Raw genomic sequence first — 13,873 nt, forward strand, 5'->3', positions numbered from 1 at the left:
TGACCTGTTATTGTTCCGTAAGCGTGGAGTTTGTTTCCTGACGTCTGAACAAAGACGGAGCTTCTGGAATCACGAGGTCGAGTCGAAGGCTTAAACCCAGTTCTGATATCAGAGCTCATTTTATTTTACATGCCATAAATCCTTTCAGTACTTTCACAAACAAAGCCAATAGTAATGGAACAGAAGATATAAAAATATAGTTCTCTCTCTCATTTTGGGAAGGAGCAGCCAATCAGGTCACCTGATCATACAGGAAGTTCAGCCCTCGCTTCGTCGTGTCTGAACCTGTGACGAGGTGCGTCAGCAGTGGAAGATCTGCTCCAGGTAATAGTCTGAGTCTGTGTCCTGCAGAGGGAAACCTCTGAGGTCAGGGATCCTCGGGCATCATACACTTCCTGTTTCGGACCTGAACCACTTCCATCCTCTCCTTCAGGAAGTTTCCGAAGGCTTCGGTCTCCTTGCTCTCCTCCGTCACTGAAAAATCAAACATCATACGTCCGAATGTTTATGAAATAATTTCAGGCTTCTAAGAAAATCAGGAAGCTTAATCCACGCCAACTCTTTCCTCACCGGCGTGGTCGATGTCGTCTGTGTCGCTGTCCACCGCCTCCTCGTCAGGATTACCGCGTGTCATAATGAGGTCACTGGGCCCGGCGATGTCGGCTTCATCTGCTGGCAGGAAGTCAATCGGTCAGTTAGAACTACAAAAACGTAGCATAATAACAGTTTAGCTTCATGGCGCCGGCTCTACCTGTGGATGGCGTGTTCCTCATGTCGACGGCTCCCAGGTCCTTCCGGAGCCGCTCGAGCTGCTCCTGCTGCTTCTTGCTCTGAGCGTCGGTCTGCAGGACAGGAAGTCGGTTCAGACAGGACGACGTGAGGGCGGAGCAACAGGGAGAAACAAAACGGAGCACTCACCAGCTCTTTGCGGAGTCGTTCGTACTCGGGTCGGTAGTCCCTGAGGAAGCAGGAGGAAGACTTCAGTTCGTCACAACAATTTGTTTCCTCCATGAAAAAAAAAAAAGAAAAAAAAGAACCCAACGCTCAGCGTCGAGCTCCACGACTCAAAAGTCTAGTTTTTATTTTTGAGTTAAATAAAATAACTGTTACTGTTGCTAACCACCACACCATGTTTTACAGACTGTATACTGCTTATGTGGTTATATGGATACTGCAGCAAACAGAGTCCTGTGGTCATTAATTCAAAGTCATTATTTATGGTTTCGTGATGCACGCTCAGTCATCCAGGTCAGGAAATCACTGATTAACCCTTTAAAGCCCACCACAGAACCAAGTCCACTACAGCTTATCTTTATATTTTTACCTGCTGCAGTGCAGAAGTGTCTTGCCCAAGGACACAACGACCAGGACAGAGCTGGGGATCGAACTGGTTACAAGATGAGCTTCCCAACCCCCTGAACCACGGTCGCCCACAAAATATTTCTAGGTTTATCCCTCAAAACTTTAAATGCAAAAAGTTGCGCAACATACTTTCCAACTACAGAGAATCTATTCTGAGTGTCTTCATAGTTTAATTTTTGACACTAATTTTCCTGAAGTGCAGGAAAAACAAAATATTTTTGTGCACAACATGCAAAAAAAACATCAAAATAAACTAATTCATACAAAAGTGTGATTTAAGTTTATGGCCTTCTGTACAGTTTCTGGGAGGCTTTAAAGTCACACATGACTTTACAAAACTGCAGCAAACCTTTGAAAGGCCTTGTAAAAACTACGTTTCCCACAATCAACTTTCTGGGATTATTTATGGGTATTTGGCGCCCTCTAGTGGCTGACACCACACGCAGCGTCCTCATATTGCAGACACAAAGGACATTTAATCTCTTTACTATTCTTCATCTTTAATAGACTCATAACTTATAGGACTTCAAAAAAAACACTTCAGGTAAAAAATAAAATACAAATTAAAAACCTCTCAGCTTTATGAGGACCAAATGTTTTTATAACTCGCCTATTAAAACTGTATTAAAGGTTAAGGGCGACTGTGGCTCAGGGGGTTGGGAACCGGAAGGTCACCGGTTCGATCCCCGGGCTCTCGGTCCTGGTCGTTGTGTCCTTGGGCAAGACACTTCACCTGCCGCCTACTGGTGTTGGCCAGAGGGGCCGATGGTGCGATATGGCAGCCTGGCTTCTGTCAGTCTGCCCCAGGGCAGCTGTGGCTGCAACTGTAGCCTCCACCAGTGTGTGAATGTGAGTGGAATTGTAAAGAGCTATATAAATGCAATCCATTATTATTATTAAAGTTTTCAATATGACGGGTGTGGCCTCGCGATACAGGTGTAGCTTGTTAGATTTGTACTGCTGATTGTCATTTATGCTTAGAAATATCTACTCATATATGCTTAGAGTTGTATAATCAATGTCATGTTGGTAGAGGTTTGATCCTTAATAGTCTGCAAAGGCTTGGTGTGCATTCCAGAGTGTTCTGGCATTCACATCCTGGGAGCGTGGGAGAGGTCGTACCTGCTCTTATTGTTTTATGGTAGGATAAACGTGGCTATGTCAGTTTTAGGCTAAGTGCCTTTTGTTTAGATGGACCGCTAGACTCCTGGCACCAGCTTTAGGGAGTCTTCACAGGGTCACATCTTGCACTTGCACACACACAGTACTCTGTGTGTATGTAGACGTCATATGTTAATGAACCTATGTATATTCATGTGAATAAAAGGAGTGCTATGGGGAACCTGGCTGAGAGTCTGTGGTCAAGTGGGTGGAACGACACTTGGCTCCAGGCAGGTCTCTGCATGAGTAACACGAAGAACTTTGCCTACTTGGTGTTCAGTGCTTTTGCTGTGTAGTTAAATTGTCTCGTTCCAGCGGTGGGCCTGTGCTAGACAGACCCAACATAGCTGCTAGCCGCCAGTTTCCTAATCAAGTTTGCTACTGTTGGAGGAGAACTTCACAAAAAAATTAAAACAAAGATTTTACACGCGTTTCATTCAGTGTTGTTGTTGTTTAACTACTTAAATCATGTCAGGTTTGAGGTTTTATTCTGACGCTTTGAGCAAACAAAGATAACCTCGTGTTTTTCCCCTCTGGTCAAAAAGTGCCTGAATGTTTTAAAACAGCTGTATAGAGTCAGATCAGCTCACTGGGAACTCCTCATGCTAATGATCATGCATCATATCATCAGTGTGTCTGACTCACCTCTCGTACTCCTTGGCCGCGTCCTCCACCTGCATAAACAGCTCGTCTAATCCACTTCCTGTCACCGCAGACACGCCCACCACCTGCAGGTGCAGAGACTTTATCGCTTTATCCTTTTCTCTAACTTGCTCTGACCCATCAGTGCGTGAGGTAGTGTGGCTACATCCATCCTTTACATACAGTCTATTTAAAACCCTGTAAGCAGGTAAACCGTCAGCATAGCCTCTCCCTGTGTGCGTCACACAAAGTTAAAACTTTGGGGTTTAAGGATTTGCTAAGGGTCCAGTTTTTCGGCGGTCCCTCTCACCCTCAGGTTGGTGTAGAACTCGTCCAGCACGAGGCTCATGGAGCGCGTCAGGTTGCTCACGTACGAGGTTTCCTGGTTCAAAGCGTCCTGGAAAGCCTCAAAGTCCTGCATCCACTCCACCGCAAAGCTGTGGTCAATGATGTCGGTCTGAAAAAGAAAACCACGAGAGGAAACCCCGTCATCAGAAACAACGAGTTCAGCAATGAGCCGGCAGCACGCCGAGCGTCCTCACCTTGTTCATGACCACGATGAAGGGCAGCTTCGTCTTGTAGAGGATACTGAAACACAAAGAATCAGAGGACTTAAACAAAAACTCTGCTGACTGTCCTGATGGGATGCTCAGGTATATTTAGTGACTCATTTCATGTAAGAACAAGGCCTCCACAATCCCCTGGCTCTTATTTTGAAAGTCTAGCTGCTGTCGTGTATCCCAAACGGCAGGATGATCGAGGGCTTCTGAAGTATCTCTGCAGCCTGCAGCTGGACTCCAGCTCCACCGACTTGGACTGGAGATGGGGGAGGACACGCCCATTTGCTGCTACCAGAACTATGGTGACCAGCGGCCGTCTTAGAAAGTGGAGCTGGAGTCCGACTCCAAGGTGAGAGACTAACGGGAGGAGCAGCTGCTGTAAATCAGACCTCAGAGTCATCACGTCTCACAGAAAACATTAAAATGAATCTGATGTGGTTGGTGTTCGGTACCTGCAGGCGTACAGCATGTTGGACATGAAGGTGACGGGGTTGACGCTGCGGGACGTGTCCATGACGTAGATCACCACACAGGGGAAGGATGACGCCTACAAATGCACACAGACACTCTAAACGACTCGTCTTTATTCATAACTTAGACATAAAAGCAGACGAGCAGACCCACCAGAGCTTCGGTGATGATGGTTCCAGACGCCGACCAGGTGAAGACTTCGATCTGACCTGGAGTGTCAATCAGGACGTACCTGGAGCCAGAGAGACACCTGCTCATTCATGCTGTTGTTCAGTATGATGTTTATACGCTGCTCAAAAACATTAAAGGAAACTTTAATCAGGATCAGCTGCTTCGCTGTGAATGAAATGAACAACAGGTGAAACAACACTGAGACAACCCTGAACAGGACTGGTTTTACTGGAGGACATTTTTCCCCTTTTACTGTTTTTCAGGATTTTTGCATTTGGCTGTGGTCAGCATCAGGCCCGACCTGCACATCTTTACACAGATAGTCCGACTCCTGCAGGATGGCACATCCATAAGTGCTACTGAAGGTTTGCCGTGTCTCCCAGCAAAGTCTCAAGAGCATGGAGGAGATTCCAGGAAACAGGATGTTACTCTAGGAGGGCAGCACTCCTAGTAACAGGAGGAACAGGATGAGCACGACCAGAACTACAAAGAGGCCTCCAATGAGACACCGCTGCGAATGTCCAACCAATCAGACACAGACGGGGGGCGTTGTCGGAGCCTATGCTGGTGCAGCCTCTTATCTCGAGACTATGCAGGCCGTCCCTAGAGGATGAAGGAACTGATCCATGCACTGCCCCGCATCGCCCGACCTAAATCAGTAGAACTCCTCTGCGATGTTACGTTTCTCATCAGGACATCACCCCGGCGCCGTCAGGCATTCATGCAAACACGTGGGGGGGATTCAAACTCCCGAGAATCATTTCTGAACTCCTGCAACGAAATCTGAACAAAACGGGCCTGCATCGATTTTTTTACTTTGATTTTGGGGCGCCTTTGAATTTAGCCCTGTGTAGGCGCATCATTTCAATTTCCATTACCCCTAACCTATTACCCTCAGTGAGATCTGCTGTGCTTTAAGGTGTTCCTTTAATATTTTGGAGTGTTGTGCATCACAACCACACACAGGATGCCGCTGGCATCCCTCACAATCCTTAAAACATTTAGCTGCAAATAAGCAGCTACATACTGACCGGTGATTCTGTCGCTTCTTCTCGATGAACTGCATCACCTGAAGAAAACAAACACAAAGTCAGCATCCGAACTGTTTGTCTGGTGTGAACATTCGTACCGCGGGATGTTGAGATTTGTGAGTCACCTGATCAAAACGGGTGGCGAACAAGTTGAGTGACGTCACGATGCCGCCGTTGGGTCCGAGGCCGTACTGCTTCATCACCTCCTTGTAGTTCACCGTGTCCCTGATGTCTGAAAGCAGGAGGACAGACAGAGAAAACTAACAGACGCTGAAGATGACGTGGAGCTAAAAGTCTTTCCGGCTCCGTTTGAGTCACAAAAACACGTGAAGGTTTATTTGCTTTCGCTGTGATGTGTAATGCAAATATTAAATGCACTTCTGCAAATCCAGCATCGCACATCAAGTTTTAAGTTCAGTTTGGTTTGAATGAGTAGGGTCCAGCAAACACATGGATCCTTACCGATGTTTGCAGGGAAAGGGACCTCGTGGACGGCGGGGTCCAGGTTGATGACATATGGAGGAGCTTTGAGGGAATGCAGGTGAGCCGTCAGCCTCTGCAGGAAACAAAAGTACTCAGATTACTCGAGACTGCGGCTCACTTCACAACAGGCAGACAAACAGGAAACACTGTTCATATGGAGGAAATGTTCTGAGGAAGAGGGGGGAAGCTGAAGATGTTAACATCAGCTGCTTAAAAAAATCTTCATCTCTGAGCTCAGACTGAAGGAGCAGCAAACATCAGTCACAGGGTGTCATTGGTTTAATTTAGGGACTTTATTAAGCTATTTTAACATTTATTGGGTTATATACAATTTAGTAAAGTTTGACTCTACTCTATATTCTATTGTTTTCTACTTAAACGTGCTAAGACTATGTAATCCATACCTTGCTGACCTAACTTATATTCTATTGAGCTTTTATGCTTTCTCTAAGTTATTTTATTAAAGGCTGTTGTAGGATAACTAACCTGCTGCCTCTCCTACCTGACTGAAATCAAACTGATTTTCTTTGATGCTAATGGGTTTGTGCGCGTTTTGGGGGCTTCCTCGGTGTGCCACAGAAAGCTGGTTGGTACCTGAGTTTTAGCTGAATTAAATAATTAAAAAAGCTCTCCCTCCTCCTCTGATGTAAACCTGCTCACACACCGGTACCTGTCGCTGCTCGTTTATTTACCTTTCGCTCTCTCTGAAGAAGCTAACTCATGCGGCTAGCTGCGTTAGCCGCTAAGGGACCGGGACTCACCTGGACGAAGGTGGTTTTCCCGGAGCCCGCCATGCCGAGCACGATGAGACACACGGGTTTGTCCCCGGCAGCAGCTCCCGGGACCCCGCTGCCACCTGCCGTCGCCGAACTGCCCCGGGTCTCCGGGAAAGCCGCATCAGTGCCGGGACAATCCGCCGCCGCTGCCATGATGCTGGAGGGATATTATAGTAACCGGCTGCCGTCCACACGCAGCCGCTGTCGTAAAATGGAAACGCGGTGTTCAAAACGAAAGGCAGAAGGCAGCAGCGTGTTTAATAAACCACGATGAAAACACAAGGAAACTTTATTAGAATATTTTACAGATAAATTAATATAAATAAAAAAAACACGTGACTGCAGAGAGTAAAATATTTCTACTGTTCACGGGTCTTAAAAAATTAGAAATATTACGTTTAGTAAATTTTAGTAGTTTATAATTTATTAGTAACACAGTATATAAATAATTAATCATTTCTATATTATATATATTTCTGTATTTTAAAAGAATATTGGCTTTACTAGTTTTATGTTTTGCAAATATTTTAAATAATTAATTTTAATATACGTAACTGGAATTTTCACATGTATCACTAACACTTCCTTTTTAAAAAAAATTATAAACCAATAAATACTTATTTTTCTCATTATAGTCTAGAAATATTCTGAAATTTTACTTTCCTTGAATAAAACTCTAAAAGAAGTAGATTCTTCGTCTTCTTAATGTTGGTTTAAAATGGAGCACTGTAACAAAAAATAATTTCCCCCAGGGATCAATAAAGTATTCTGATTCTGATGATTCTGAAATGAAAATTGCTAGAAGTGTGGTGGATGATTTTCACAATAAGTCTCCTCCAGCAGTGGATAAAACTTCAACATAATAAACATTTGCATAAAAACAGATTTTAAATGTGTGGATTTTATATTTTGCTACATGAATGAATGTGAACGAGGTAAAACAGCCAGCCTTTTCAGTCATTTTATTGCAAATGAAAAATGTGAGCATACATGTAATTAAATCTTCAGTGCAGATTAAAAGTACAATACACCATCCATAAGCAAAAGCCTCATAATAATCAGACGATAACACAGTCTAACTCAGACAAGGGCACCAGTCATTCAATATAATAATCAAAGTTAAGAAGGAGAAATAATGAGACAAAAAATATGAAATAATAGGATACGACAAAAAAGAAAACATCAAAAGTCAGAGTCAGCTATCAAAAGAATTTAAAACATCAAAAAGTGTAAAAGATTTCTGATTATGGTGCAAAGCAGAAATTCAGTTTCCAGTTTAAACCAAAACTACAACAATGAAAGATTTAGAAATCTGACGACGAGCACGTTCAGGAGCTGCAGCTGAGCAGGATCCAGACTCACCGAGCCATCACTGCTTTTCTTATCTGTAGAACATTGTGATCTGCAGCTGTCTTCTATCCAGCGTTCTGTCCTTGACTTTTTGTTTTCTAAATGAGAAACTCTCTCCAAAATCTGTTCTGCAGCGTTTCACTGCAGGTCGCAGTCGGACGTGAAATACAGCAGTGAGCTCTCACAATCACAGTAAACTGAAACTAGGTCTTCAAATATATTTTACTCGACTGAAGTAAAACTAAAAACACTGCCTGAAATGATCCTGTGCTTCCTTAAGTGAACTTGAGATCGACCCATTTAGATCATTTCATATTTTTATTGTTTCAGTCTAGAGCAGCTTTGCATGAGTCACTATTAAAAATAATCCTTCTTTACCTTCTGCTGAACCTGGATGTAGCCACTGTGATGTCACCCTTTGTTTTCAGCTTGTGGAATTGAACAAATTATTTTACTGTTACAATATAATCTACAGCATTAACATTGCATTAACAGTATAACAGATGGCTTTAAGACGGCATTAAGATGTTTAAACATACAGGCGCCATATTAACCTTTATTCCAGGTGCAGTTATAACTATTTTTATACACACCCTGCAGTTTGTGCTTCTTAAAGAGTTGAAGCTCAGTCAGTTAATTGAAGGTCAGAAGCTTCGTCCGGCGCTAGGTCCAGACGATCTATTGTGTAAGTGACTTAGAGCTACGGAAGGACACGCTTACAAAACATACATGCCATGTTATTCATTATTATCTTTTATTCGTTTATATCCTTTTTATTAAGCTTTGAGTAGTGGCATTTGATTAAAGCATTTATTCAATATATTCCGTATATAGTTTCAGTTAGGTTGTTACACATATGAGAGTGGCTTCTGTCTGGTAAGAGGTCATGAGTTTAGTTGGCGAGGTGAGACAGAGGGCATTTGAGGTCGAGACACACACATAGTAGGTAGACTCATTTCTAGGTAAGAGTTTGCAAGCTTGTAACTGCATTTTGGAGACGGAGAAAATGTTCTTTTCAAATGTGTCAGAAGTCATTAACAGAACATTTGTGGTTTTGAAACTTATGCATGTGAGGTATCTGCTTAACGCAACAGGGTGCGTAATAATACCCCGATGCTATAAAACAATTGCTTGTGTATTGTTAGGAGGAGATCGATGCTGATTGTGTGACAGCGGAGGAGCAATAATGTCAGTGACACAAACACATCGATGGGACCGTGGGCACGAAGTGGGCTGTATTATTACTGTGGGCATAACACTCTTTTGGTTCGTGTTCCTATGGGAAGTGTAGGAACGTGCGCAATGGTGAGATTAGGAGCTCCACTTGTGCTAATTGGGGGCAGAGCAAAGGTTATACCAGAAAGAAACACACGCACATTGGCAGCCAGGCGCAAGAGACACATTTTGGCAAAGAGAGGGACCGAGGGAGCACATGCCTACGACCCTACGATGAATTCACCCACCTGGATTGATTCCATAGGAGTTCCCAATGAATATAAATTAGCAGACCAAATAGCTTCAGGATTTGAAAGTATGTTCACATGGATAACACCGAATAAAAATGTTGACCGCATAAACTATGTCCATTATAATGTGCTGAGGCTCTCTAACCTGACCAGGGACGCCATGGAGGGGCTCGCGGAACAATTGGGTCCGACCTCGTTGATGGCAGTGCAAAACAAGATGGCCCTTGACATGTTGTTGGCGGAGAAGGGAGCGTGTGTGCCGTGTTTGGTGACCAGCGTTGTTTTGTATCCCTCCTCGATATCTGAAACCGTAACAAGCTTCAAGCTTCATCATTATTCTTTTCACAGTCGTCGTTTGTTTGTATCAGGAGTGTGCTGAGGTATCATCCAGCACTCCTTGTTTGATTGCCAAATTGCATGCGTTTACTAAAGTTTCAAACTGGAGCTCCGCCTCCTTGGACACTCTGTTAGCAGTGACCTCACAGCGGCCATATTATTGGCCACATGACGTCATTAAAAATGCTCCAACAGCACAAACACGGTGCAGAGGTCCAGTTTAGGAGAAGCTGTTTGAGCTCCTCTGTCACTCAAAGCTAACTTTATAATGTTGTCAGTCCATGAGGATTATTTTGAACTGTGAATCATACAAAGCTACCCTAGTGACGTGTTTGTATGAAAATGAGATCTTTGTGTGTTGCTTTTTTCAGTTCAGCTCAGTTACTCACTCGAGAACAATCCATTGTGAACTGTACTCGAGTGAGTACTGACGTCGGGCTCTGCACTCTCTGGCCCAGTGTCCAAACTTGCTGCAGTAAAAGCAGCGATCTTTTCTCTTATTCCTGCGAGTCTGGCTGCTTCGAGGTGGCTCTGGCAGTGCCAGCACATCTGATCTCCACTCTCCCGGATGAGTTACAGATGGCTGATGTTTTGAGGTAAACGTGCCCTTTAACTCCATGTTTTCTAAAATAAATTTGATCTTGGAAAAAGTAAAAGTTTCCCACTCAACATGATCCTTCAAAAGCTTCGCCACGTGAGGCTGCAACTTATCTACAAGGTGAAGATTAAACAGAAAAGCATTTGCTTCACTCATAGTGGAATTCCACAGTCGGTGGAAACGTTCAGTGAAATCTGTCACCGACTCTCCGGGTTTCTGAAGAATCAACCAAGGGGGCACAAATTCAGGGTCATTCCAGGCTGCATTTTTAATCGAGGTGGCGCACTGTGTGTCGAGCCAGGCCGTCATATCACGAGTACGTCGCCACCTGGCCTCGCCATCCACTCCTGGCAAGTCAAAATGTTCCTTCACATTTTCCCACTTGTAGTTATAAACTAACTTCAGCAACTTTTTGAGCTCAGCAGGAGACGGCTGATACACCATGCAGGTGAAACGCAGCCACCTGTGGAAGTCGCTCGGTGTTTTGATGGGGTCAGGAGCATCTCTTAACAGATCGTAGAGCTCGCCTGGGGTCCATACGGCCTTTATGCCATCCACAAATTCTCTGCCGCTGCTCTGCTTTTCTGCCGTAGACCAGGTCGCGACAGGCGACTCTTTCGGAAGACTTCCCTCGTCCGTTTGCGTGCCTTTTTCCTCAGGCGACTCTTTCAGGAGACTTCCCTCGTCCGTTTGCGTGCCTTTTTCCTCAGGCGACTCTTTCAGGAGACTTCCCTCGTCCGTTTGCGTGCCTTTTTCCTCAGGCGACTCTTTCAGGAGACTTCCCTCGTCCGTTTGCGTGCCTTTTTCCTCTTGCGTTTTAACTTGTGGAATATTTGGCGGCGGTTGTAGTACTTTTTCAGCTTCGGGACTTTGGTACCCCTGAAGGAGCCAGTCATAGTTTAGCCCCACTTGTTGCAGCTCCTTGAATAACTTCTCCTCACTCGGGTGAGGTTGTACCAGTGTCACAGCAGAAGGAAATTCCTTTCGCTGCTCTGGTCTTTTGGGACCTTCAAATGTTTTCTGCCTCAGACGCTTTGAGCTGTTGGACCCCATGATGCTCGCTCTCGGTGTGCAGTGAAGGCTGATTAACACTCCAGGTGTTTATCTGAAACAGAATAAATGTTGATCAGTTTTGGAAACACACTCGTGATGTTCAGATTGGCACAGTTAACGGATAAATAAAGGCCGTCTCATCATCATCATCATCATCATAACCTGTAACCCCCATCGTGTAAAATGACCAATTAACATCCAGAAAACTTTCATCATGCCTGATATATTATGACATCATCATGACTAATATGTGTGTGCTGCATCTAAAGTCAAAGGTCACTCTTTCAAGGATGCCAATATTCACATTTTGGACAGAGAAGACGGAGTGAACGACCCTCTTTAGACGGAGGGCGGAGCTTATGACACCGACTGTCTGACGTTCTTATGGAGAACAGTAGAGTTTAAATACCAGGGACTCTCCACCGTTTGGTTTTACAGCTGCAGAAGCTTCTCAGATGAAACTTGAAGTCCAGTGGCTTTTCTTTCCAAGAAGCAGATCTCTGCAAAGACCAGATTATGAACAAAGTGACAAAATTATTGGAACTTCCGATTATTGTGTCTTTGAGTGTTTTAATACCTTTGGAAAAGGGCGAAATAACAGTGCAGGGTCCAACGTCATGTAGCTAACAACGAGGAGCTGTGAAGGCAGGACAGAGAGAAGTTATCGCTCTGTTGTTGAACACAAACATGCAAAGCATATCTTATCCCACGCAAACAGCTTTCTGTGAGCACGCTCAACTGAAGCCTTAAACTTGTCCACTACAAACTCAGGCAGTGACAAGTAGTCTGATGACAGCAGCATGAAACTAATTCAGAACATTCGACGCGGTTTGCGATTCAGAGAAGAGAAAGAGGAAGTAAAGGATGCAGATTTACTGAAATAAAGGCACTTACAACCTGCTGTAAGAAATACTACCCCAGTACTCTTAGTCGAGTAAGTGAAAAAGTCTGAAGCCACCATTCATTTCTTTTGGAAGGTGTTTCAGAGAGAAACTGGCCATATTTTATCGTACCACCCACGACTCAGGGCAGAGTTCCCCAGTAATTAAGGGGCAGGGATAGCTCAGTAGGTAAAGTGGTCGCCCCATGATCGGAAGGTCGGCGGCTCGAATCCACTTAACGGCTACCCTGAGGTACCCCTGAGCAAGGTACCGTCCCTACACACTGCTCCCCGGGCGCCTGCTTAGTGGGCTGCCCACTGCTTCACTGAGTGAATGGGTCAAATGCAGAGAAAAACAAGTAATTTCCCCATGGGGATCAATAAAGTATCCATTATTATTATTATTATTATTAATTAGCTTCAGTTTATATGATTGTAATTGTGTTTACCTACAAATACTTAAAGGTCAATTCATATTAATAATTGTACTACAAACAAATGCAAGTCTTTGGTTGGAAACAAAAAAATGTATAGAAATTGCCTTCCTACCTGTACATTTATCCTTTCTGAGGTCCTGATGAGTAAAGTGAGCGAGGAAGTTCAGAGAAGACAAAGGCTGATCTCATCTCAGCGTGAGGCTGGTAGATCCACACGACTGCTGTCGTTTCCTCTTCTAAAACACAGTAACAGAAAGTTTGTCCTCAGAGCGGAGCAGATGTGGACAAGCGTGAATTAAAAAGTGGGTTCGGTTTGGCCTGAAATTTGTCTGTTTGCAGCACGGAGCCTCTGATGAAGACGCCTGCTGGAAAGTTACAGGGGCGGAGCTCGAACTGAGAGGCTGAACCATGAAACTATGAAAGTACAGATATAGAAATGAGCTGAACAGACTTTTGGATATCTGCAGTTCCTTTCATGCATGGGAAATCTGTTTTTTATTTTTTAAATAAAAACTGCAAACCATGAGGTGACAAACTGATATATGGTCCCTGTGCTGCAGGCACAGCTGAAGGGCAGTGAACGCCTTTGCTCTGTTTTCACAGGCTCCAAAACATTCCCAGCCTAAACTAGTTTGCAGTGTCTGCCTTTACAGATGGATTCTGTGCATTATTTTGTTTCATACCAAGATTCAGCTTTCGTTCGCCTACGTCCTGTTTTATATCCTTAACCCTTTGACCCCTGCGTGGAATACATGTGCAGACATGCAGGACCTCCACAAAAAACACAGAGTCCCGTTTCCCCTCTTTGCCCAGCGCCTCTCAACAGATACGAATTGTTTGCCTCTCCTGCTACATATTTCACGTTGAACTGTGTTTGACCTGCAAAGGGGACTGGATTTCAGTACAAGTGACGTCTGTGATCTTTGTTTAGTGACGGGTGTAGAAAAAAAGTTTCACCTTCAGTTTGTTTAAAGTTTAAAGCGAGGGGCGAGTCCTGCGCTGCAGCTGCTGAGATGAAAACAGGAAGAACTGTTAACTGACTCAAATATGTCACCCTGTTATTTTTAAAGTGACTTTTTGTGACTTCCTTCTGCAA

At 44.2% G+C, this 13,873-nt stretch overlaps 2 protein-coding genes across 3 annotated transcripts; both read right to left on the reverse strand.

Moving 5' to 3' along the window:
- Positions 1 to 100: 100 nt before the first annotated feature.
- On the reverse strand, positions 101 to 6,982 carry gpn1 (GPN-loop GTPase 1). 2 transcript variants are annotated; one of them, XM_026176761.2, is made up of 13 exons: positions 6,643 to 6,982; positions 5,861 to 5,954; positions 5,524 to 5,630; positions 5,399 to 5,436; positions 4,350 to 4,428; positions 4,178 to 4,272; positions 3,708 to 3,753; positions 3,476 to 3,622; positions 3,169 to 3,251; positions 919 to 958; positions 752 to 842; positions 571 to 669; positions 101 to 474 (listed from the first exon to the last, which is right to left on the reverse strand). In XM_026176761.2, the coding sequence occupies exons 1-13, from the start codon at positions 6,808 to 6,810 to the stop codon at positions 368 to 370; spliced, it is 1,194 nt and encodes a 397-aa protein (XP_026032546.1). In that variant the 5' UTR covers positions 6,811 to 6,982; the 3' UTR covers positions 101 to 367. The 2 variants fall into 2 exon arrangements, with proteins under 2 accessions (XP_026032546.1, XP_026032538.1); XM_026176753.2 differs by having other exon boundaries at positions 571 to 672.
- Positions 6,983 to 7,604: 622 nt separating this feature from the next.
- LOC113025721 (uncharacterized) lies at positions 7,605 to 13,511 on the reverse strand. Its single transcript, XM_080303595.1, has 3 exons — positions 12,890 to 13,511; positions 12,038 to 12,097; positions 7,605 to 11,960 (listed from the first exon to the last, which is right to left on the reverse strand). The coding sequence occupies exon 3, from the start codon at positions 11,458 to 11,460 to the stop codon at positions 10,195 to 10,197; it is 1,266 nt and encodes a 421-aa protein (XP_080159721.1). The 5' UTR covers positions 11,461 to 11,960; positions 12,038 to 12,097; positions 12,890 to 13,511; the 3' UTR covers positions 7,605 to 10,194.
- Between the last annotated feature and the right edge of the window lie 362 nt (positions 13,512 to 13,873).

Source organism: Astatotilapia calliptera, chromosome 1 (genome assembly GCF_964374335.1).
Source record: "Astatotilapia calliptera chromosome 1, fAstCal68.1, whole genome shotgun sequence".
Classification (NCBI taxonomy): Eukaryota; Metazoa; Chordata; class Actinopteri; order Cichliformes; family Cichlidae; genus Astatotilapia; species Astatotilapia calliptera.